The sequence below is a fragment of the Mesoplodon mirus genome (assembly GCF_964341445.2).
Source record: "Mesoplodon mirus genome assembly, chromosome: 6".
NCBI classification, from domain to species: Eukaryota; Metazoa; Chordata; class Mammalia; order Artiodactyla; family Ziphiidae; genus Mesoplodon; species Mesoplodon mirus.
Window position 1 is genome coordinate 30,338,065 of NC_138982.1, and position 24,133 is coordinate 30,362,197.

Genomic DNA, 24,133 nt, shown 5'->3' on the forward strand with positions numbered 1-24,133 from the left:
TGGTTACAAATGGCAGAAATCCCAACTCAACGTGGCTTAAACGCAAAAGAAAACTGATTAGCCAGGCAGTTCAGCTTACATTTCCTTACAGTCCCAAAAGAAAAAGAGAGTATTTTTCCCTGATATCCTCAGCAGGAAACTAAAACCTTGAGGAAAATCCTGCCTGGATTTGATTCTATGTTCATCCCTGACCTAAACATGTGACTAGGAGTAAGCTGGCATATTCTCCCTGTCTCCAAACCCCTCAGCTTCACTGATCCATGATTATTCCTGGCTGCCTTCTTTGAATGTGTTCTGGTCTCATTACTCTAGCTGCTAGGACTGGTGCTCTGGCCAGTCCTTGGTCTCTTGTATATCTTTGGACCAGATGCACTCCCTAAAGCAAGGGATTCTTGTGAAAGAACCCATGTCTGCTACAAGGATGGATAGAACTGGAAAAAGGAGAGACAAGAGTTGAGAGACCAGTTAGGAGGTGGTTTTGACAATTCAGATGAGGACTGAAGTGGTCTGAACTAGGTCCCTGTGGGTGAAGAGAGTTTAGGAAGATTTTAGGTAGAATGCTTAGAACTTGGCAACTAACTAGAATTGGGAGATAAAGTAAGGGAAGTCTTCTAGATAATTCTTTTTGTGTTCTGGGCTACTGCGTATATGACAGTGTCAATGCTGTTAACCAACCTGGGAATTTCAGCAAAAGAACCATGTGGGGAACTGGACTAGAGATGGTATGTTGAATTTTGATATGCCGAGTCTGAGATAATACAGAACATGCAGGTAAAAGGGCCCATTGAGCATTTGGAAGTTGTGTCTGGGGGTTAGGAGTGGAAATAAAGTCTTGGAAATATCACATAAATGATGACTCATATTATAGAAATAGATGAGATTGTCCAGGAAGAGATTGTAGACCAGGAGGAAGAAAAGTGGACTGAAAGGAAAGCCAATATTTAGGTATAGGGGGTGGAAGAAAAGCCAAATGAAAGGGACTACAAAAAAGGTTTGAAAAACAGATGAAAACTTTATGGAAGTAGCGAGAAGAGAGTTTAATGAAGATCAGTGGTGTCCAGTATTGTAGACTAGTTGAGAAAAATGAAGATTTTGCAGTTGGTTATCATTGGTGAGCTTAGAGCAATATCAGTTGAGTGGTGGTTGAGAATGGAGTCTGGCTGCAGTAGGGAGAAACAAGTAAAAAAATGGAGTAGTATAGGGGGGCAAAGTTTTCTGTAGGCTAAGAAAAAGGAACAGGGACAGCAGTGAGGAATAAATCAAAGTGATATAAGAAAGGAGTTAAAATTGTTAGAGTAAGATCTGTTAAGGAGATGGAAATTTTTTTTTAAATGTACTTTTTTTGCCCTCTGTGCCTACAGGTTCTTCCCATCAGACTGCAGAGTCATTGAGGTTTGGTATCTGGCATGTAAGAAGTGTTTAGTAAATGAGTACTGAATGAATGAAAGATCAGAGGGAAAAAATGGAAAATAGATATTTGGGGGGTAAACCAGAAGAAAGTTGAAGGAATCCATCTTTGTTGTCCTCTTATTCTCTGAGGTAGAACGCCAACAGAATGAATGCTTCCCTAGCTTACTTACCTTATTACATCACTGCTGTGAGAACAGTTGTGAAGTGCTGGTACAAGTGGAAGGGAGTATTACTTTTCATTTCTGGCATCTTAGTTTTGAAAGGGACTTGGAGTCAGATGACAGTTCTCACCAACTCAGAAATCCCATTTGCTTCCTTAACAACTGATTTAACTTCTTTTAGGTGTGTGATGTGTGGGAAGAGCCAGGCTTTGGAGACAGATGGGCCAGGGTAAGAATCCAGTTTTCTCCACTTCTTAGTTGTGTGATTTCCACTTTTAACTTGTCTAGCTCAGAATTTATCTGTGAAATGGAGTGTATTTTGCAGGCATGTTGTTACAAGTTAAGTACACATTAAGCGCCTAGAATCTAGGTATTCAGGTGACCTGGGATATTCGTCCCTGCCCCATATGAGCAGCCAACCTGTTCCATCTTCAGATAAAATTCTAGGTAAAAAAGTACTGTCTTATATTGAACCAGATTTTATCTTCCTTCTTGTTACTATTCATTGATCCTAGTTCTTATTTCCAGACCTATGCAGTTTGGTATCTCTTCGCAATGACAGCACTTCAGATATTTTAAAGCTGGCATATTCTCCCTGTCTCCAAACCCCTCAGCTTCACTGATCCATGATTATTCCTGGCTGCCTTCTTTGAATGTGTTCTGGTCTCATTACTCTAGCTGCGGTTTGACCTATGTCTAGTAGTGTTAGCCTTACTTTTCCTAGAAGAGAAAAGTGAGATTAACAGGAAACATTTTTGACATAAAACTTTCATTTTAATTGATCAGAATTAAAGTGTAATTTTACAATTATATATTCTAAAGTATACTATTCTCTTTTGTCAATAGTATTCATAAAATGATCGCCTTTCATCTGTCTTTTTTTTTTTTTTTTTTTTTTTTCCGGTACGCGGGCCTGTCACTGTTGTGGCCTCTCCCGTTGCGGAGCACAGGCTCCGGACGCACAGGCTCAGCGGCCATGGCTCACATGGGCCCAGCCGCTCCGCGGCATATGGGATCCTCCCGGACCGGGGCACTAACCCGTGTCCCCTGCATCGGCAGGCGGACTCTCAACCACTGCACCACCAGGGAAGCCCTTTCATCTGTCTTAAGATAAATTATTGGTGACTGATTTTTTTTCCCTTTTAAAACTAAATCTCCAAAGTTCTCAGAGTGTCTCATAATGGGGGGAAAACTAAACTATTGAAATAAAATGCCAAGATTTATTTTTTCTATATAGTAAATAGTATACTGTTAGTTGCCTACTCACTGGCCATTACCCACTTCCTTCCTTGCAAGCCCCCAGTTTTGTTTGGTTGCCCACCTCTATCTCACATGACTTGGAGAAGTCCCTGATAGTGTAGGCTAATCATGGTGATCCTGCTCTGCTTAGTAGTGGTAGTGAGCAAAGTCTGGTCACATATCAGGGAAAGTCAGTTTAGCTATTGGGTTCACCAAAAAGTTCGTTCGTGTTTTTCTATAACATCTTACGGGAAAACCCGAATGAACTTTTTAGCCAACCCAACAGCTTCTGGGGGAGTCTTCTTTGTACCTAAAAAAGGAGACACAGAAGAAAACTCCCCCTTCTGCTGGACAGCAGTACGTGTCTGATATGATGCCTTGAAGTATGGCAGGTATTATTTTGTGACTGTGAAGGTAATTATCCTAAGGTCCATGCTGAGTCTGACAGAAAAGCTGGAAGGAGCCCAGGTGTCTTACGTGATAGCATTGAGTAACCAGATCAGTCACCTTGGAGCCCCCTTATTTCACTTCTTTTTGTTTATGATAATAAGACTCTATTGTTTAAACTAGTTTGGTGTAACATGATATTTTATTTTAGTTAAGGATAGCCCTGATACTAAAGAACAAGCATGTTTGATAAATCTGTTGTGCAGAAAATTAGATACTTTGTGGAAGGCCCATTAAGATATAATGGGTCCCATAATTTTAAGATCACATTAGAACTATATTGGGGTCAAAGTTTCATAAGTATTCTTGCATTACTGAGTGTTCTAATTGTGAACAAAATATACAAAAAAAGTTCTGTAATACAGTAAGTGATAGCAGGTTTAACTACCAGTTTTTCAAGAATGAGCTTATCATCAATTCTGACAGGGACCCTCTTCTTCCCACTCAGGAGGTTAAAAATTGACTACATCTAAAGGAATCGGCATTGTTTTATTCTGAAGTACTGAGGTAATATTAAGTTATAAGCATGACGTTTTACAGATTTATCAAGAGCATGAACATCTATTTATGCAAAATATTCCATGAGTGAAACACGTTAGAAACACCCTTTCCTTCTTTCAACAATAGAAGCTGCTTTGTAAAATTTTAGATAGCACTCTTTAATAAAGGAAACTAAAGAATATGAAAAATGTTGAAAACTATCTGAGTCATCACTTGGATTTTAAAATAGTTACTTTTAGTGTTTTTGTCTCCACCCACTCTTCTGTGGTTTAGAAAGATGTGAATCATCTTTCTTAGTATTTCCCAACGATAGCTACTTTGAAATGGAAGTGGCGTATGCAGCCCCAATTTGTATGTGAAACAACTAGTGTGCACTTCAGCTGCTGATCCTACTGCACTTGTGGGAAATCCCTCGATGGCTCACACAGTTATTGCTCATAAAGGTAAACATTGGGTAACCATAGCAACTTACTTTTAAATTGAAAATTTTCTCCCTTCAGCTTGTAAAGTACAGTAACTTAATGCTGCTTTTACCCCAGTGTCACCACATTGTAGAAACCAGAATGAATTGCAGCTACCCTTTCTTCAGTCTTTTTTAAAGAAAGGCAGAAATTCAGCCTATTTAAAATAAAAATATTATACTCTAAAACTTTGAAATATTGGGCCTAAGTTGTTTTCAGAACAGTTGCTGAAAGATTATTAATTATGCAAACAATATGAATTATATTTCAGAAAATGTGTTTATCGTGGGTCTGGTAAACATAAGTCATATGCCAGACATGCTGCTAGTCAACATAAATTCCAGACAAAAACTATACTCATAAGAGATCAAATAGGATATTTTCCCAAATAACACGATGTAAAAAACTTTAATTCAGTCTGGCCTTCAGTCCAGTCTGAATGATGAAACTTTTGCTTAACTTTAAACTACTTGCTGAGGTAATCAAAATTATGAAGAAAATAATCTAACTTTAAAAATACTGCTTAAATACAGTACTATATACTTCTTCTCCTTTCTTCCTTAGTTTTGGCATATTGGGTATGTTCTAGAAAACTACCTGTATTGTTATATTTAGCTCGTTGAAATTTTTTTCTTGCATACTTTTCAAAGGAAGTAGTTATTTTTCTCAAGACTGAAGTCTGAAAATAGTCATCTAAATATTGATTTAGACCTTATGTTCTCATGTATAACTCTTGAATCTACACTCTTCCCAGAAAACCCATTCCATGTCCTGTCTTCGCTGAAACTCAGTGTTTTCATAAGTACGTCCTTCTCCAGAGGTCTTCTTAAGTGTAGCTGTTCCTTTTCTCACAGCCAGTTTATCTTGGGAAAATGTTACTAGTCTACCTACCTATAGAAACCTTCCTTATTTTGAGGCGCATGCCATCTGGTAGGTAATTCTTCTATTTTTAGAACATTGCTGTTGTCTGTCAAATCTCACTCCCCAGCACCTCTGGGCTGTAGCTGTTTTCCCATCATCTAGGTGATTTCATTTCTTTGTAGATGGCATTTTGAACATTCTACTTCACAGTTCAGCATCAGTGATCCTCTACCCTTAGCTCTAACTATGTACTGCAGTGAACACACCCCACAACGTGTCTCGTGTACTGAAACTACCTTTATTTCTGTATTTTTGTTATCCAGCTTAGAACCCATGACCCATTTCAACTGCTAAACACTTACTGCTACTCCTTTTCAACATTATCTTTTCTCTGCCACTTATTAACTTACCTACATTGATCCTTTCCTCCTGTTTGAGAAGATAAAGATGCCCTCTTCATGACTCAGATAATTTTTCTACTTCCATTCTAGATCTTCCCTTCTTTTTCTGCATCTGTACGATCTTCTTTCACTACTATTCCTTTTTTTTTAAATAAGTTTTTTTTTTTTTTTTTTTTTTTTGTGGCTGTGTTGGGTCTTTGTTGCTGCGTGCAGGCTTTCTCTAGCTTCGGTGAGTGGTGGCTACTCTTTGTTGTGGTGCATGGGCTTCTCATTGAGGTGGCTTCTCTTGTTGCAGAGCACAGGCTCTAGGCACGTGGGCTCCGTAGTTGTGGCACATGGGCTCAGTAGTTATACCTCATGGGCTCTAGAGTGCAGGCTCAGTAGTTGTGGCACACACCTTAGTTGCTCTGTGGCATGTGGGATCTTCCCGGACCAGGAACTGAACCCCTGTCCCCTACATTGGCAGGTGGATTCTTAACCACTGTGCCACCAGGAAAGTCCCTTCATCACTATTCTTTTTCAGTTATTCCCTATCTTTTTTTCTCTTTTTTTACAATATTATCTTCCAAACCATGAACATAGGATATATTTTCATTTATTATGTCTTTTTTTTTTTTTTAAAGATTATTTATTTATTTGGCTGCGTTGGATCTTCATTGCTGCACAGGCTTTCTCTAGTTGTGACGAGTGGGGGCTACTCTGCGTTGTGGTGTGTGGGCTTCTCACTGCAGTGGCTTCTCTTGTTGCGGAGCACGGGCTCTAGGCATGTGGGCTCAGTAGTTGTGGTGCATGGGCTTTGTTGCTCTGCAGCATGTGGGATCTTCCCGGACCAGGGCTTGAATCCGTGTCCCCTGGGTTGGCAGGCGGATTCTTAACCACTGCGCCACCAGGGAAGTCCCCTATTATGTCATTTTTAATTTCTTTTATCTCTGTTTTGTGATTTTCAGTTTACAAGTCTTTTACCTCCTTAGTTTATTTCTAAGTATTTTATTGTTTATGAAGTTTCCTTTTCAGATGGTAAATTCTTCATGTACAGAAATGCCACTGACTTTTGTTCAGTTTGTATCCTGCACTTTTACTGAATTCATTAATTCTAACAGTTTTTTTTGTGGAGTCTTAAGGGTTTTCTGCATAAGATCATGCAACATAAGATCTGCAAACAGGAATAGTTTTACTTCTTCCTTTCTGATTTGGATGCTATTTATTTCTTTTTCTTGCCTAACTGATCTGGCTAGGAATTCCAGTACTGTGTTAAATAGAAGTAGTAAGAGTGAGCATTCTTGCCATATTCCTGACCTTAGAGGAAAAGCATTGAATCTTTTCACCATTGAATTTATGGGCTTTTCATATATGGCCTGTATTATGTTAAGGTAATTTCCTTCTATTCCTAGTTGGTTGCAAGTTTTTATCATGAAAGGGTGTTGAATTTTGTCAAATGTTTTTTCTGTATCTATCAACATGATTATGATTTTTAGAAAATCCTTCATTGAGTTAATGTTGTGCATCACATTAATTGAATTTTGTGTGATGAACCATGATTGCATGCCAGAGATAAGTCCCACTTGGTTATGGTGCATGATTCTTTTTTTTTTTTTTTTTTTTTTTATTTTTTTTTTTTTTGCTGTACGCGGGCCTCTCATTGCTGTGGCCTCTCCCGCCGCGGAGCACAGGCTCCGGACACACAGGCTCCGCGGCCATGGCTCGCGGGCCCAGCCGCTCCGCGGCATGTGGGATCTTCCGGGATCGGGGCACGAACCCACGTCCCCTGCATCGGCAGGCGGACTCTCAACCACTGCGCCACCAGGGAAGCCCGCATGATTCTATTAATGTGCTGTTGAATTTGGTTTGCTACTATTTTGTTGAGGACTTTTGCATCTGTGTTCATCAGGAATATTGACATGTAATTTTCTTGTAGTGTCTTTATCTGGCTTTGGTATCAGAGTAATTCTTGCTCATAAAGTGAGTTTGGAAATTATTCTTCCTGTGATTTTTTTGGGAGGAGTTTGAGAAGGACTGGCATTAATTCTTTAAATGTTTGGTAGAATTCACCAGTAGAGCCCTCTGGTCCTGGGTTTTTTTGTTGGGAGGTTTTGATTACTGATTCAGTCTCTTCACTAGTTATAGGTCTGCTCAGATTTCCTATTCATGATTCAGTCTTGGTTGGTAGTGTGCTTCTAAGTATTCATCCATTTATTCTGAGTTGCCCAATTTGTTGGCATATAATTGTTTATAGTAGTCTTATATTCTTTTTTTCTCCTGTGACATCAGTTGTAATATTTCCTCTTCCATTTCTGATTTTACTTATTTGAGTTCTCTTTTTTTCTTAGTCTTGCTGAAGATATGTCAGTTTTATCTTTTCAAAAAACCGAGTCTTAGTTTTGTTGATCTTATTTCTATTGTTTTTATGTTCTCTATTTTATTTCTGCTCTAATCCTACATTACTTCCTTCCTTTTGCTACCTTTGGCTTTTCTCTGTTCTTTTTCTAGTTCTTTAGATGCAAATTTGGGTTGTTTTGAGATCTTTCCTTTTTAATGTAGGTTCATTGCTAGAAACTTCTCTCTTCATGCTTTTGCTACATCTCATGAGTTCTGGTATGTTTTGTTTTCATTTTTGTCTCAAGATACTTTCTGATTTCCCTTTTGATACCTTCTTAAGACCCACTGATTGTTCAGGAATGTGTTTAACTTCCACATTTTCATGACTTCCCTGGTGGTGCAGTGGTTAAGAATCCACCTGCTAGTGCAGGGGACAGGGGTTCAATCCCTGGTCCGGGAAGATCCCACATGCTGCAGAGCAACTAAACCCGTGTGCTGCAACTACTGAGCCTTTGCTCTAGAGCCTGCGCACCACAACTACTGAAGCCCGCGCACCTAGAGCCTGTGCTCCGCAACGAGAGAAGCCACTACAATGAGAAGCCCACACGCTGCAGTGAAGAGTAGGCCCCGCTCGCCACAACTAGAGAAAGCCCATACTCAGCAATGAAGACCCAATGCAGCCATAAATAAACAAACAAATGCAAACAAATAAAGTAAAAAAAATCCCCCCCCCCCACATTTTCCAGCATTCCCTTCTGCTGTGGATTATTAGTTTCTTCTTAAATATGTTAAAATTTACTTTGTGGACTAAAATGTCATCTGTCCTGGAGAATGTTCTGTGTTTGTTTGAGAAGAAAGTATATAATGCTGCTGTTGGGTGGAATGTTCTGTATATGTCTGTTAGGTCAGTGGTCACCAACCATTTTGGCACCAGAGACTGGATTCGCGGAAGACAGTTTTTCCATGGACTCGGGGCAGGTGGGATGGTTCACTTGGTAATGCGAGCCATGGGGAGTGGCAGATGAGCTTCATTTGCTCGCCCACCACTCACCTCCTGCTGTGCTGCCTGGTTCTTAACAGGCCATAGACCAATACCGGGCCGCGGACCGATACCGGGCTGCAGCCCAGGGGTTGGGGACCCCTGGGTTAGGTTTATAACAGTCTATTTTAAGCCGATAACTTTAATCTCGTGCAAAAACTATACACTTCTTTGCACCTACACTTTGTTATTGATGTCACAATTTATACATTGTGAATCATTAACATTTTATAGTTAGTTGTTTTTAATTTTGTTTTCTATACTAGAATTAAAACTTACTTATGTACTGCCATTACAGTATGACAGTATTCTGTATTTGTTTATATATTTACCTTTACCAGCACATTTTATACTTTCATCTGTGTTCATGTTGCTTTTTAGCATCCATTAATTCCAACTTGAAGAAAAGCCTGTAGCATTTCTTGTGAAGCAGGTCTAGTGCTGATGAATTCCTTCAGCTTTTGTTTATCTGGGAAAGTCCTTATCTCTCCTTCATTTTTGAAGGACAGTTTTGCCACCTGTATTATTCTTGGTTGGCAGTTTTTGTCTTTCACCACTTTGAATATACCATCCCACTCCCTTCGGGCCTGCAAAGTTTCTGCTGAGCTATCCCATGCAGTCTTACGGGGATTCCCTTGTATATGACAAGTCACTTTTCTCTTGCTGCTCTAATTGTTGACAGTTTGATTTTAATGTGTCTTGGTGTGGATTTCTTTGAGCTCATTTTTTGGGGACCCTGTTGGGCTTCCTGGATCTGGATGTCTTATTTCCTAACCTAGATTTGGGGAGTTTTTGGCTATTATTTCTTTGAGTAAGTTTTCTGGCCCTTTTCTCTGTCTTTTCCTGGGACTCCCATAGTGTGTATATTGGTCTGTTTTATGGTGTCCCATCAGTTCCGTAAGCTTTCTTCATGCTTTTCATTCTTTTTTCTTTTTGTTCCACTGGATAATTTCAAATAATCTGTTTTTGAGTTCACTGATTCTTTCTTCTGTGTGACCTACTCTGATGTTGAATCCCTCTTGAATTTTTCAGTTCACTTATTGTATTCTTCACTTTCAAGATTTCCATTGGGTTCTTTTAAAATTTTTCTATTTGTTGAAATTTTTACTTTGTCCACATATTGTTCTCTTGATCTCAGTGAGCATTTTTATTACCATTATTTTGGATTCCTTGTGAGGTAATTCATATACCTCCCTTTCATTTGGGTCACTTACTGGAGCTTTATCTTGTTCTTTTGTTTGGATCATGTTTCCCAATTTCTTCATTTTCTTCGACTCCTTGTGTTGGTATCTATAGTTATAGAAAAAACAGACACCTCACCCAGTCTTCATGGACTGGTTTCATACAGGGGAAGATCCCAACCACTCAGCCCGGCCAGAGATTCTGGGGCTGTCTCAAACCTTTATACTAGTCCAAAACTGCCATCTTTATTCTTAGCAACCCCCAGGCAACTACAGTGTGCAGGATCTTGTCAGCACTCTGAGACAGTTGAGACAGAAGCCAGTCCCTCTGATGGCACCTGGAAAAGTTGGAACATTGGGCACACAGTCCAATTATTTCCCTCTCCAGGGAGAAGCTGGGATCTGTGGGTTTTCCCTCACTTATTCTGTGCTGAGCTGGTGTGGAGGGTGGTAGGAGGTAATGGTGAGTCCTTGCATGCTAATCCAAACTACTGTCTTTGTTCTCAGTGGCCCCCAAGCAGCTGGAGTATGTCAGGTCCCATCAGTGCTCTTAGAGACAGAAGCCATGTCCTTGGTCAGCCCCCAGAAAAGTTGGAACATTAGCCACATGGTCCAGCTCTTACCCTCCCCAAGGGAAAACTGGGACCTGGGTTTTTTGCATCTGCTTACACTGCACTGAGCTGGGGGGAGGGGCTCCGGTGAATGCTTCCAAACTGCCTTGTTTGTTCTTAGCTGCCACCAGGTATCTAGAGTATGTCAGAACCCATCAGCACTCTGAGACAGCCAAGACAAGATGCCATTTCCTCCCGCAGCAACCCCAAGGTTGGATGTTAAACGTACAGTTTAGTCCTTTACTCCCCTCCCCAGGGAGAAGTTTGTTGCTGGGGGTTTATTGCCGATTGTATGGCACTGCACCAGGGGTAGGAATTATAGCGAAAGGGTGTCTCAGATTTTACTACAGGCTTCAGTGTGGTTGGTTTTGCACAGTTCTGGGTGTGGAAGCCCCTCCGCTGGTTTCTGGATTTCACAAAGGGAACAAGTCCATGTATTTTTGGTGAATTAGCTTGTCCATGGCTTCTTGTTCACCAGCTTGCTGATCACTTTCCCTATGTCTTTCTTTTTTGAAAATCAAGTTCTTTAACCTTCACCATGTTTATCTTGATCTTTACCTTTTTCCCTTAACCGTTTTTGGGTTAAATATTGCCTAATTTATTTTTTTTTCTCTCAAACTTATTGAAAAAAATATAATCAGTGGTTGCTACCACCACTTTTGGTACTTCCCTTTCATGGATCAGCCTACTGTTATCAGAAAAGGGACACAAACTCATAAAATGTTAGAACTGAAAACAACTATAAAAAATATTTGATCAGTTCCATTTCCTTTGATAGTAAAATAAAGGTACCTAAATAACGAAAGTAATATGCTGACAGCCAGTTTTTGTTAACTTAAACTTATGAACTCTGTGTGGAACCCTAATGTATGTGAAAAGGCCTCTGCATAATGAAGAAAATGGCACCTATAAAGTTCATGTACTTTGTTCACAAGAAAATTTGTTACTGCCTTCAAGCCAGAGTTAATACTGTATTAAATTAGGGAGGTGTTTATATGTTTTGAGAGAAGAGACAAAGAAAAAAGAAAGAACTAGTGAGCCATTCAAGTGAAGACAGAAATATTTAGGAAACATCAACTAAGGCCATTATCTCCTAATGTGGTTATTTTACTGTAGAACAGTCTAACAACGTATATTCATATTAGTGACTCTGAACCACCATAAAAATCTAAACTATGTTCTTTTCCTTTAGACAGTAATGTAGATAGCATTTTTTTTTTTTTTTTTTTTTTGCTGTACGCGGGCCTCTCACTGCTGTGGCCTCTCCCGTTGCGGAGCACAGGCTCCGGACGCACAGGCTCAGCGGCCATGGCTCACGGGCCCAGCCGCTCCGCGGCATATGGGATCCTCCCAGACCGGGGCACGAACCCGTATCCCCTGCATCGGCAGGCGGACTCTCAACCACTGCGCCACCAGGGAGGCCCTAGATAGCATATTTAAGTCAGTCCTTATAAATTTAAGCCAGTGTTGTACAACATGATAGTCACTAGCTGAATGTGGCTGGCTACTGTAACTGAGGAACTTAATTCTTAATTTTGTCTAATTGTCTTAGCTATTGGAAAACTTTTTAAGTACGTTTGGAACAACTTGAGCACATGTATTGTAAATTTTATGAAACCTTAATAGAAATCAGTTATTTCCAATGAAAATTTAATGTTTGCATTGAGATATGCTGTAACTATAAAATACACAACAAAATTTGAAGACTTAATTTTAAAAGTAAAATATCAGATAACTACGTTGATTACAAGCTGATACAATATTTTGGATATATTTGATAACACAAAGTATTATTATAATTAATTTTACCGGTTTCACCATTTTTAAATGTGTTTACTAGAAAATTTAAGTTACCTATGTGGCTCACTTTATATTTCTTTTTTCTATTAGATGGCACTTATTTACACTTTGGGTAGCTAAACTTATTCTTGCATTATAAATAGTTTTACTGTTAAATAGTTTTAGCGTTTCAACATTTTTCTCACAAATGTGATCGAGAATAAATTTTGATGTTAAATGTTCTAGCTGGTAGGCCATTTGTTTCTTTGAGAAAGCACCCTTCCAGTAAATTAAAGGTGGAAAAATTAGCAACAATGAAGTTTATAGATAGCTTTATAAAGGACATCATTTTTTTTATGGAGTGGACAATTAGACAGTATCTTTACATACCAGTTACAATTAATAAATTCATATGCTGCACTCTTACCAGTGACTGATTAGTGGCAGGTATAGTCTATATCTCTTATTTAGGTCTTCTATATATATTGCCTTTTATTGTCTTTTGTATTCTTACCGTGTACTTGTTAGTTTTTTTTGTGTATGATGTAGTACCTCATTTAAGCCACAGAAGGCCTTTTTTCCCCCCAACTTTATTTAGGTATAATTGACAAGTAAAGATTGTGTATATTTAAGGTGTACAGCATGATAATTTGATATACATATATCTTATGAAATGGTTACTACAATCAAACTAAACACCTTAATTAGCAAATCCATCACTTCACATAGTCATCATGTTTTTCTTTTGTGATAGGAACACAAGATCTACTCTGGCAAATTCAAAATATACATACAGTGTTGTTAACTATAGTCTCCATGCTGTATGTTAGATCCCCAGAATTTATTCATCTTAAAACTGAAAGTTTGTACCCTTTGACTAACATCTACCCTTTTCCCCCACCCTCAAGCCCCTGGCAACCTCCATTCTACCCTCTGCTTCTATGAATTCAACTTTTAAAGATTTCACATATAAATGGAATCATAAAATATTTTTCTGTGTCTGCCTTATTTCACTTACAGTAATATCCTTCAGATTCATCCATGTTGTTGGAAATGGCACAGTTTCCTTCATTTTTGTAACTGAATAATATTCCATTGTATGTATGTGTGTGTATGTGTATATATATATATATATACACACACACATATATATATATACATACATATATATATATACACACCACATTTTCTTTATCCATTCATATGTCAATAGACACTTAGGTTGTTTCCATATCTTGGCTTTGTGAATAATGATGCAATGAACACAGGAATACAGACATCTCTTTGAGATACTGGCTTAATTTCCTTTGGATACATACCTAGAAGTGAGATTGCGGGATCTTGTGGTAGTTTTATATTTAATTTTTTGAGGAACCTCCATACTGGTTTTCATAGTAGCTGTACCAATCTCCATTCCCACCAACAGCGTACAAGGGTTTCCTTTTCTCCATGTACTCACCAACACTTGTTGTCCCATCTTTTTGATGCTAGCTGTCCTAAATGGTATGAAGTGAAATCTCATTTTGATTTTCCTTTGCATTACTGTAAAGATTAGTGATGTTGAGTACCTTTTGTTGTTGTCATGTACCTATTGGTCATTCATATGTCTTCTTTAGAAAAATACCTACTTAGGTTTTTGCCCATTTAAAAAATCAGGTTATTTGGTTTTTGGGTTTTTTTGTGGGTGTTTTTGTTTGTTTATGTTTGTTTTTGCTGTTGAGTTGTATGAGTCCTTATATATCTTGGATATTAACCCTTATCAGATATATGGATTGCAGATATTTTCTCCCATTCCGTAGGTTGTCTTTTCAGTTTGCTGATGGTTTGCTTTGCTGTACAGAAGCTTCTTAGTTTGATGTAGTCCTACTTGTTTTTCTTTGCTTTTGTTGCCTGTGTTTTTGGTGTCATATCCAAAAAATCAGTAGGTTGCATAAGATCTTTGAAGGTGAAGGTGGTATATGACATTTTGTGATCTCTTGGTGTGGTGTGCATAGTGGAGTGGAAATAGTAATATTAAGTATTTGTTGAATCAGTTGCTATTGTAATTTTGGTGCATGCTTTAAGAATAAGGTATTCTTGCAAAAGGTTTTAGATTATTTCAATGTACTGGAGAAGGATTGAACCAAATCTTATTATTCTTTAGGAACTTTTTTATACTCACCTAGAATTAGGCAGCTTTGGGATTGTTAACACTTCATTTTCAAATCATGAGGGTATATGCTAAGATACAGACTTTGGATTAAGGTTTGAAACCAACTTTGAGCTTGAAGGGACCTTAGATAAGATACAACAAATCATATTCCCCATTTTATAAATTTGGAAACTGAAGGAGGCTCAAATTGCTTGAACTCTAGTAAGCACTAGTTTCCTAACTCAGAAACCTGGTAGTTGTTGTGATTACCACCTTCTCCCTCACTCTTAGCATGTCCTATAAATCCTATTTCTAAAATAGATCTGTCTCTCCATTTACATGCCCAGCATCCTAGCTCAGATTACTCATTCTTTTGGTTTACTGCAGTGGTCCCCTAACTAGTCCTTTGGCTTCCATTCTTCTACTTCATTCCATTCACTACACTGAAGCCACATAATCTTTTTAAAGCAATTCATGATGACTACCTTGTTTTAAAAGTTTTAATGACTTTTCCATCACTTAATCAAAAATACAAACTTTAGGGCTTCCCTGGTGGCGCAGTGGTTGAGAGACCACCTGCCGATGCAGGGGACACAGGTTCATGCCCCGGTCTGGGAAGATCCCACATGCTGCAGAGCGGCTGGACCCGTGAGCCATGGCCGCTGAGCCTGCGCGTCCGGAGCCTGTGCTCCGCAATGGGAGAGGCCACAGCAGTGAGAGGCCCGCGTACCAGTAAAAAACAAAAACAAAAACAAACTTTATAACTTGGTTGACAAAGCCCTGTGTCATCTGAGTTTGCTGTTCCTCTAGCTGCATCTGCCATTGTCCCTCATGATTGCTTGCTCCAGCCACGTGGACCTTCCTTTAGTTCTTTACCCTCCCAAATTTCTTTTCCTTCTACAGTTTCTCACAGTTTGCAGTTATGTAATATTTATTTGTGTGTGAGCTTCATTAGAACAAGGATTGACTGTTTGTTCAAAATTTTGTTTCCTCGACCTAGCAGAAAGCCTGGCACATAGTAGATGATGAATAAATACAGATGAATGGATGAGTCATTGACTGACTGGGTGTTACCGAGCCTCCGTTTCCCGTGTATAAATTGTAGAGTAGTACCCACCAGTAGTGATTGAGGATTCAGCGAGAATATGTGTGATAAATATTTGTTTCCTTTTCCCTCTGTTGATTTTCCTTTGCTTACCCAGGGTAATAGTGGATTGTTCTTCAAGCTGTTTTCTGGTCAGTTATTGTTTCTATTAAATTTATTGTGGCTAGCATTTATAATTCATTTCATTTATTGAAAATGTAAGTGGCTATATTGTACTAGAGTATGAATAGTAGGAGAACAGGGCTGGAAGGGTATATGCCCACTGATTGATGATTAAAGGAAGAGCAACATTCTCACTTAGAGTTAGGTTCAGCTCCATGTGAAAAGAGACTGAAAATCACAGTAACTTAAATGAGGCAGAACTTATTTCTCTCTAACATAAAAGTCAGGAAGTAGGCAGTCCAGGACTTTCATGGCAGTTCTGTTCCACAAAGTCCTCAGGGACCCAGATCCCCTCTAGCCTAGACTCTGGTCCTTATTTGGTTTAAGATGGTGGCCAGTCATCCATGTTCCAGGAAGCAGAATGGATATGCCATTTGTCCTTTTAGGAAGTTTTCTGGAAGCCACATAACACCTCTACTTAAAATGCTGGTTAGAACTTTGTTCTGTGGCTCCTTGCTGCAAGGGAGGCTGGGAAACATTGTCTTTGTCCTGTGGGACTCTGTACTTACCTAAAAACTTGAATGTTCTAGTTGAATGGAAAATGGCAAGAATGGATGCAGAATATAGGTCTTTGCAAAGAACACATCACATTAATAATATGTTAATGTGTTAACACTATGTAGTATATAGTAATATAATAATGAAAGGGTTAACAATTTATCATTATGCTGGTAGGGTGAAACCAATTGAGATCTTAAGGTAACATTGATGGTCATTTTGGAAGTATGATCGGCAAACATTAAAAAAATGATCTAGTTGATAAATACATTACACATAGAGAATTAAATCTGATCTCTTATAAGGATTTTGAATTCATCATTTTAAAAACATATAGTGACATTTTTGCAGTGGCTGTACTAATCACAAGGAAATCTGACCAGTAGCCTAGAGAGCAGCTGTTTCTTGATCCCCCCCTTTCCTTGCACCCCCTTTTGCTTTAAAATCTGTTCATAAGACTTTTTCTAAAGTATATGGACTGATGAGGCATGTAACTCAGGATTGTTCAGGATCCTTGAACTATGAGATATGTTTGTGAAACATGATTTGAACTCACTTATCCCACAAGCTTTTTATTTTTTAATACTCAGAGACTAGTTTGGCACAGAGTAACCACTTAGCATACCCTAAATAAGATATTTTATTCTATAGTAATCAATCTGGAGTTCACAGATTTGTAAGAGATAAGACGAGCTTTGGGTTGACTCTCTATGCAGAAAGGAAAAATCATGTGTGTCAAAAAAAGAAATTCTGTTGTAACAAAATTGGGAACCTAAAAGTAATCTTTCAGGATGTTTTTTATCAGTAAAATGAAGGTTTTAAACCAGCTTTTCCATTAAAAGACTTTGTGTGAAGAGTAGGAGTAAGCTTTTGATAGGGTACATTTTAGCATAAAGAATGGAAGGATTATCAAGTTGTCAGGGTTGAAATTGTTGGCCTATTAAAAAATTAATCTAATTTGGCCTAAAAAGTAAATGCCTCAAGAAAAAACCACATCCCCTTGCCATTGTTCAGCTGAAAAAAGAAGTAACAACAACAAAAAAGTTGTGTGAATTTAAATTTGCAAAATTATTGTCAATAATTTTTCATCACGAGTACTTTCTCCACTTTCTCCATTACTAATTTCTTAAAATACTTTTTTTTTTTTTTTTTTGCGGTACGCGGGCCTCTCACTGCTGTGGCCTCTCCCGTTGTGGAGCACAGGCTCCCGATGCGCAGGCTCAGCGGCCATGGCTCACGGGCCCAGCCGCTGTGCGGCATGTGGGATCTTCCCGGACCGGGGCACGAACCCGTGTCCCCTGCATCTGCAGGCGGACTCTCAACCACTGCGCCACCAGGGAAGCCTCTTAAATACTTATTTACCTGTGTCCTTTTCCTTTAAGATGTGAGTTCCTTGAAACTAGGGGGCCTGTCTTATTCAGGAGGAGATATAAAACAGTGTTATATGGTGCTGTTAACTTATATATAATATTTCAGTATTTTTAATAATTTAATATATTATGGGCCAGTCCTTTTTACCCTTCTCTTTCCCTAGACTGTAAAATACAATGAATGTGGAGGAATGCAAAACTCTATAGTCTTACTTCTTGCCTAAGTTTACTGCACCCTCCCCCAGTAACACTTCATAAACACTGGAGTGTAAAGACAAGCCTCTAAAGTCTCTCTAGAGGCCTGAAAAGGGTGGGGGGACTTAGTAACTGAATGGGATCTCTAGACACCAGTCTGAATCACCTCACCAGTAGGGGGAGGTTGTCAGTAGCCCTTTTTTATACTCTGTGATTTCACAAAGGATATCTTTCAACTCTCCTAAATATTTGTAATAATAATAATTTGTAATAATATTATTAAACTTCACTATTAATAACACTATAAAGTTGATTCTGTTCAGTTCTTTAATAGATGTTGAAATGATTCACGGGAAGGTTAAATAACTTGCTCAAGGTCACACAGTTAGATTTGTTAGGGAAGCCCGATTAGATTAGTTTGGCCACAAAGTCTATCTTCTCCAACACTGTGCTGTTACAGTATGTCTCCTAGGTAAAAATCTCTGGAGATTATTATTCTTGGAAGTCTAAGAAATTTAGACTCAGGGAATTTAAGTAGTTTGCCCAAGGACACAGCTAATAAATAATGGAATCAGAATTTGAACTCCAGGTAGGCTGACTCCTGAGCCCGTAGTGTTAGCTGTCATTCAGCATCATTGTTTTATATGCTGTCAACTTATGTTGAATACATTTAAGTTGCTCTCCCACTAGAGGCACGAAACTCATTCTGTTGCACTTTAAAGCCTCCCATGTTTACAGGTTAAAGCATATGAATCCTCCCCCCATTGTCTTTTGTAATTTTGCTACTCTATTCCAGAGTTCTTGTGACATAATATAATTTATTTCAATGAAATTATTTACAGATGGAAAAAATTGGAAGGAAAAAATATGTGTATAACACAGCCCCTGCCTTCAAAGAGCTTGCTTTCTGGTTGGGAAAAACCTAAGTATGGAAGTTGACCTAGAACAGGAAAACAGGATGTACCTGCCTAAGTCTAAGTAGGTGAACTTATCTGGATACTTTAGAACAAGTTAAAATTGTCCATATAAAAAGAGATTTTGTTTGGGGGGAGGGCGGGGCAGAACCCTGACAGAGACAGTAGAATATAGGATATTGTTACTATAGTGGTTTCGTTTTCAAATACTTCGGACATCAAGGTGATAGTTTTTATTTAGCCCTGTGGTGACAGTTAACGTCATTTTTGTATGTCAAAATATTTGCATGTCTTTAACTTGGCTTAAAACCATTTATATATTTTAAAATAACCGAATTTTTTAGCATAGTATCTTGGTACAGTTATGTTAGGCTTACAGGTTTTTTCATAAACTAATACTTAATGGCTTTTGTTGTTCAATTCTGGCACTCTTATTTATCTATACCATGCTGGTCTTTTTTTTTTTTTTTTTTTTTGTTAAGTCAACTGGCTTAAACGTGTGAGGTAACACTAGCCCTGAAGTACCTATTTAAAAATAACTTGTTTGGGAATATTATCGCAGTAAATAGTGTGTTCCTTTGTTACCTAAACTTTTTGCAATCATTATACATTGTTTGTCTTTTAAAATCACTTTTATAGTCTATTTTGCAATTATAGGTTGCAAAGCTCTCAGGAGAGTGTGTGCGTACAATCAGTGGAAGCAGAGTAGATTAGAAAGAGCATGTGTTTGTAATTAGGTACAACTTTATTAATTTGCCTAACTTTGGATATAATATTTAATTTCTAAGTCTGTTTTTTTCTTCTATACTATGGCAGTGTAGCAAGGTCACTGTGACTATTAAATGAGAATGTATAGCACCTAGCACATCACAAATGTTCAAGAATATTATGTTTATTAATAAGAATGCTGGTTGATAGAAGAAGGAACAAAGATTGAGGAGGTCATGGTATTTTCTTTGTAGTTTTCCTGTGGGGAAATATCCCCATCCTTGAGTAAGCAGAGAAGCAGGGAGGAAACAGAGAAAGCCAACAATAAATTGTTTTTTTGTTTGTTTGTTTGTTTTGCGGTATGTGGGCCTCTCACTGTTGTGGCCTCTCCCGTTGCGGAGCACAGGCTCCGGACGCGCAGGCTCAGCGGCCATGGCTCACGGGCCCAGCCGCTCCGCGGCACGGGCCCTCCTGGACCGGGGCACGAACCCGTGTCCCCTGCATCGGCAGGTGGACTCTCAACCACTGCGCCACCAGGGAAGCCCAAATTGGTTGTTTTGACAGTTATTTGTAGCTTGGGATAATTAATTTTATAGGAAGGGAGAAGATTCTTTGCTTTGGTTACCCTGTGCCTTTTCACTACCAAGGACCTGAAACAGTAGTATTACATAGCTATTTAACAGATTTAAGGCTTTATTCCACATCCAGATGGGAAGATAGAATTATTTCTTTTGTGAAATTCCAGTGATCTATAGAATTTTACAATTATAATTTCTAAAATATGAAAATTTTATTTTTTCCCTTTCAAAATATGACTTGGTTGATTAAATTCAACAACTTAGAAATTGTTAGTAAATCTTAAATTTATTTTGTTTAAACTTTGTGCATTCTTGAAAATAACATCTAGTAGATTAAAAATGGTCTTGGTAAAATAAGAAAAAGAAAACGTTAGGTTCATGGTATTTATATTCTCATAAAATGCTTCTTTATCTCTAGTTCTCTTTTATGGATTCACTGCAGACATTATCACTGCAGCTGACTCTATAGGGTTAAACATTTGCTATTTTGTAACATATGAAAGCAGTTAAGCTGTTTGGAATTGTTTACTTGCTGAAACCAGTGTTAGTCAGCAGAGGCAGTACACCAGATTTCCTTGTGGCTTTTCGTGGAAAATGTTAAAAGCGCACTCATTTTTCAGTTACAGAGTTTTTTAGTTTGATCTGGATTAGTCACAGAACTGGCATGAACCTTCTCATTGTGAAGGCTGTCCAAACGCGCTATTTTTTTTCTCCTGCTAGAGGAAGTTGCATCCTGAGCAGTAGCTCAGCTCTTTGGTAAGTGTAACATGTGAGCATTACTAGGCATTTCATTCTGCGGTTCTGCAGTCTTTGCTCTTCAGACTGTTGCTCAGTTGAAATGCTACTGTGGTGCGGATCCTGAGGTTCTCTATTTTTTAAGGACCTACTCATTTGGAGGTGTCAGTGACATTTTGCAAGATCATCTGAGGAAAAGGAAAGCATCTGAAATCGACTGAAAAGGGTAACTGTAGCGGGTTTCACAGTGGAAGGAAACTATACTGGCACAGAGGCAGATGATTGAATAAAGTAGTTGGCTCAAAGAAGATGCACAGTCTGCTGTTTCTTCCTCTGAATGAAGACTCTTTAATGGAAGCTGTATTCATGTGGAGATCAAAGAAAACACTGGAATGATAAACTACTGGGTTTTTTTCCCCTTCTCTTTTTTAAAAATGAAAAAGCCTGAAGCAGTAATTTGAGCTCAGATGCCTTCGAATTCCTTCGCAGCCTGCCTGTTCCATTCGGATTCTCCGCTAACACCATTTCTGCCTGGTGCCTGTGTCCTTTTGCTGGAGCAGCTACAGACCACTGCCTGATGGAGGAAGAATGAACGCTCTGCCTTGCCTATGCTGTCGATGGGAATAAAGCTAACTGTGTTTCTTATATGGAAAATCTGGATTAATCAAGCCATATTCTAGTACCAAGAGTCCTATTGTCTCTTGTGGTCTGACTCATCGCATGTAAATGTACTGCAGCTTTGCTATTAATGCAGTGTTGTTTGTTTTTTTTTTCTTTCTCAAACACAGAAAGAATTGTCAACCTCTGAGCAACATTTTGAGAATTTGTATTGAGCTCTAGATGTATTTTTTTTCTGGATAGTATCAGCATTAAACCAGTGAAGCTGAAGAAATGAAGACAAATTAGAAGTGTAAACAGAACAATGAGATTTTATTTTTTATTTTCAATTATAAGCAAGCCAGCTACTGGTAACTATATGACCTTGCAGGCAAGAGTGGGTACAGCTGCGATCTTCTCTGTCACAGCAGTTGTTTCTCATCTTATTCTGCAGCGTGTGTTGATGTCACCCAGACAGTCATCTTTTTATGCAAGTAAATTTCTGTGAAACAGAGGGATATGACTGTTTTGGTAGGGGAAAAATATTTTTAAATGAGCTTGTCCTGGACTCAGTTTTAGTTATTGACATGTTGATGTCAAATTTCTTTTGAGTTTTACAGTAACCCAACAGAAAATAACAGAATTGTTTTCTTAGTAAGTTACAAGTATGTAGTTATAATTTTAAACTTCACTTTTTCTGATAGTATTTATTAACTTTAAAAAACCAGCTGCGCTGTTCAGAGAATGATTCTAAGTGTTGTACAGAAGAGGAGGAAAAACTACTTGTGCTCTTCCAACTGTGACTTTTATCACATAGCTTAGAATTCAGTTTTTTAAAAGAGCGAATGAGTCGAGTGTGTATTGTTGTTTTGGAGGAGGTAGAAGATGAGTCTCCTGCATTCATTTCTAAATTGCCACAGGAATATAAGTCCCTACATTCTCCACCTTCGGGAAGTGTATTGGTAAGATATGAGAGTTTATATTTACTGTATTCTACTGAACTAGTAGGGTAAATTTTATTTTTTAAGAATAAATGTAATTTGTACTAGTTTCATTAAAAACCCAAATTAAAGCAGTATAGGTGTGTGAATATGATGCAATATTACTTGTATATGAGTGCACACATTTCTGATTTTCACTTTTTCAGATGTTTAGATAACAGTTCAGACTTTATCTCTTAATCTCTTAAAAAGACTTTTAAAAATAATTTGAGGATAGTAGTTATAGCAACCACATTTCTGTTTTCACTTAGTGGTTTTAAAAACCGATGTAACAAGAATGAGGAACTGTATGTTTTAGGAAAGGTTGACTACTGCCAGCAACACCGAGGCACAGCCTTTTCTGTAATGAATTGTATGTATTTACATGCAAGGCTGTTATATGAAAAAGAGTCAGACTTCATCTTTAATCTTATTTTTAATGCTGTTGTCAATTAATTGACTTCTTGTTTGACTAGTATATGATACCTTATCAGGGAGGCTGTGTCGTTGATTAAGAACTTGTTATATATTTAGATGTTTGTGTGTCTGCCTCTTCATGTTATTCAGGTTTACAGTAATTTTTGGTCTTTAAATAGTAGTGATTTTCATCAACTGCCAGATTTTCTTTCTTTAGGTTTTTATCTTTATACATGTAATACTAACCCATGCAAGTTGTTTTGGTGCCCCAAACAGAACTTTTCAAGGAGGCCTTCGTGGGCCTCCACATGGGCTAGGAACTACTTGTTTGACAAGTTATATCCCACAAGTAGATTTTGAGATGTCACACTTGTATTTGGAAGAGACTTTCTTTTTACCGTATGTATATTCAAAAGGCCTCCACTCATATAAAATAAAATCTGATTATGCCTATTATGCTACCTAATTTTGGTCATACGGTATTGATTTTTTTTTTTTAATTAGGCCTTTTTTTCCCCCAAGGAGGAATCCTGTACTTTCATATGATTTGACTTCATGAAACTTGGTTCATGTCAAAAGCCAAGTGATTATTACGATAGGGAAGAAAGTTTTTAGATTTAAAAGTTATGTGGAAATAGCTTTAGAATCATCCATGTGGTGTGATTAATGTTTTTATTACTCTCTTGTATTTTAGCCATCACTGGTGCAAGCTATATTTAATGGAGATCCTGATGAAGTTCGAGCACTAATATTTAAGAAAGAAGATGTTAACTTTCAGGTAAAACAGTTTCACTGATACCAGCCTTGAAACCTACTTTCCTAGAGTTATGATTTTTGTTAAAAGGCATAACACAATTCTGTAACAGCTGTTTTAAACGAGGGTAGAAGGGTCTTGAAGCAAACAGGAAGGGACTGGACATATATTCAGGGTAATGACTAAAACGCAGGAGAACTAGGAGCCAATGAGGGTTTTTTGTTCCCCCAACTTCGTACTTTGAAAATTTTCACAGAATAGTTGAAAAAAGACTTTGAATACCCATATAACCTCCACTTATATCTAGCATTGATAACATTTACCACATTTGCTTTCTCTCCCATATTTACACAGATTATATTTATACTACACATATTTTTTTCTTTTGCTGAATCCTATTTGAAAGTAAGTTATAGACATTATGACACTTCACTGTTAAATACTTGTGTGCATTTCAGATGAGGGTTCTTTTTTTGTGAACTTGAAAGAAGAGACATGTCTATAAAATTTATAATATATCTAACTTGATTGTGAGATCAAATTTGCTTTCCGTGAATAACATTATACACAAAGACTCATCTG

The 24,133-nt window shown here is 38.0% G+C and overlaps 1 protein-coding gene across 3 annotated transcripts in view; it reads left to right on the plus strand.

The window, feature by feature from the left end:
- ANKRD28 (ankyrin repeat domain 28) overlaps window positions 1-24,133 on the plus strand; it is a 164,097-nt gene that overhangs the window by 36,833 nt on the left and 103,131 nt on the right. Inside the window, exons 1-2 of one of the 3 annotated variants that reach the window (XM_082625677.1) lie at window positions 20,747-22,362; window positions 23,492-23,575. The exons of 1 other annotated variant lie outside the window; for it this stretch is intronic. In XM_082625677.1, coding sequence (XP_082481803.1) covers window positions 22,246-22,362; window positions 23,492-23,575 — 201 coding nt within the window. In that variant the 5' untranslated portion in view covers window positions 20,747-22,245. Of the gene's footprint in view, window positions 1-20,746; window positions 22,363-23,491; window positions 23,576-24,133 lie in introns of those variants that run through there. One more of the 3 variants, XM_082625678.1, reaches the window with a different exon arrangement.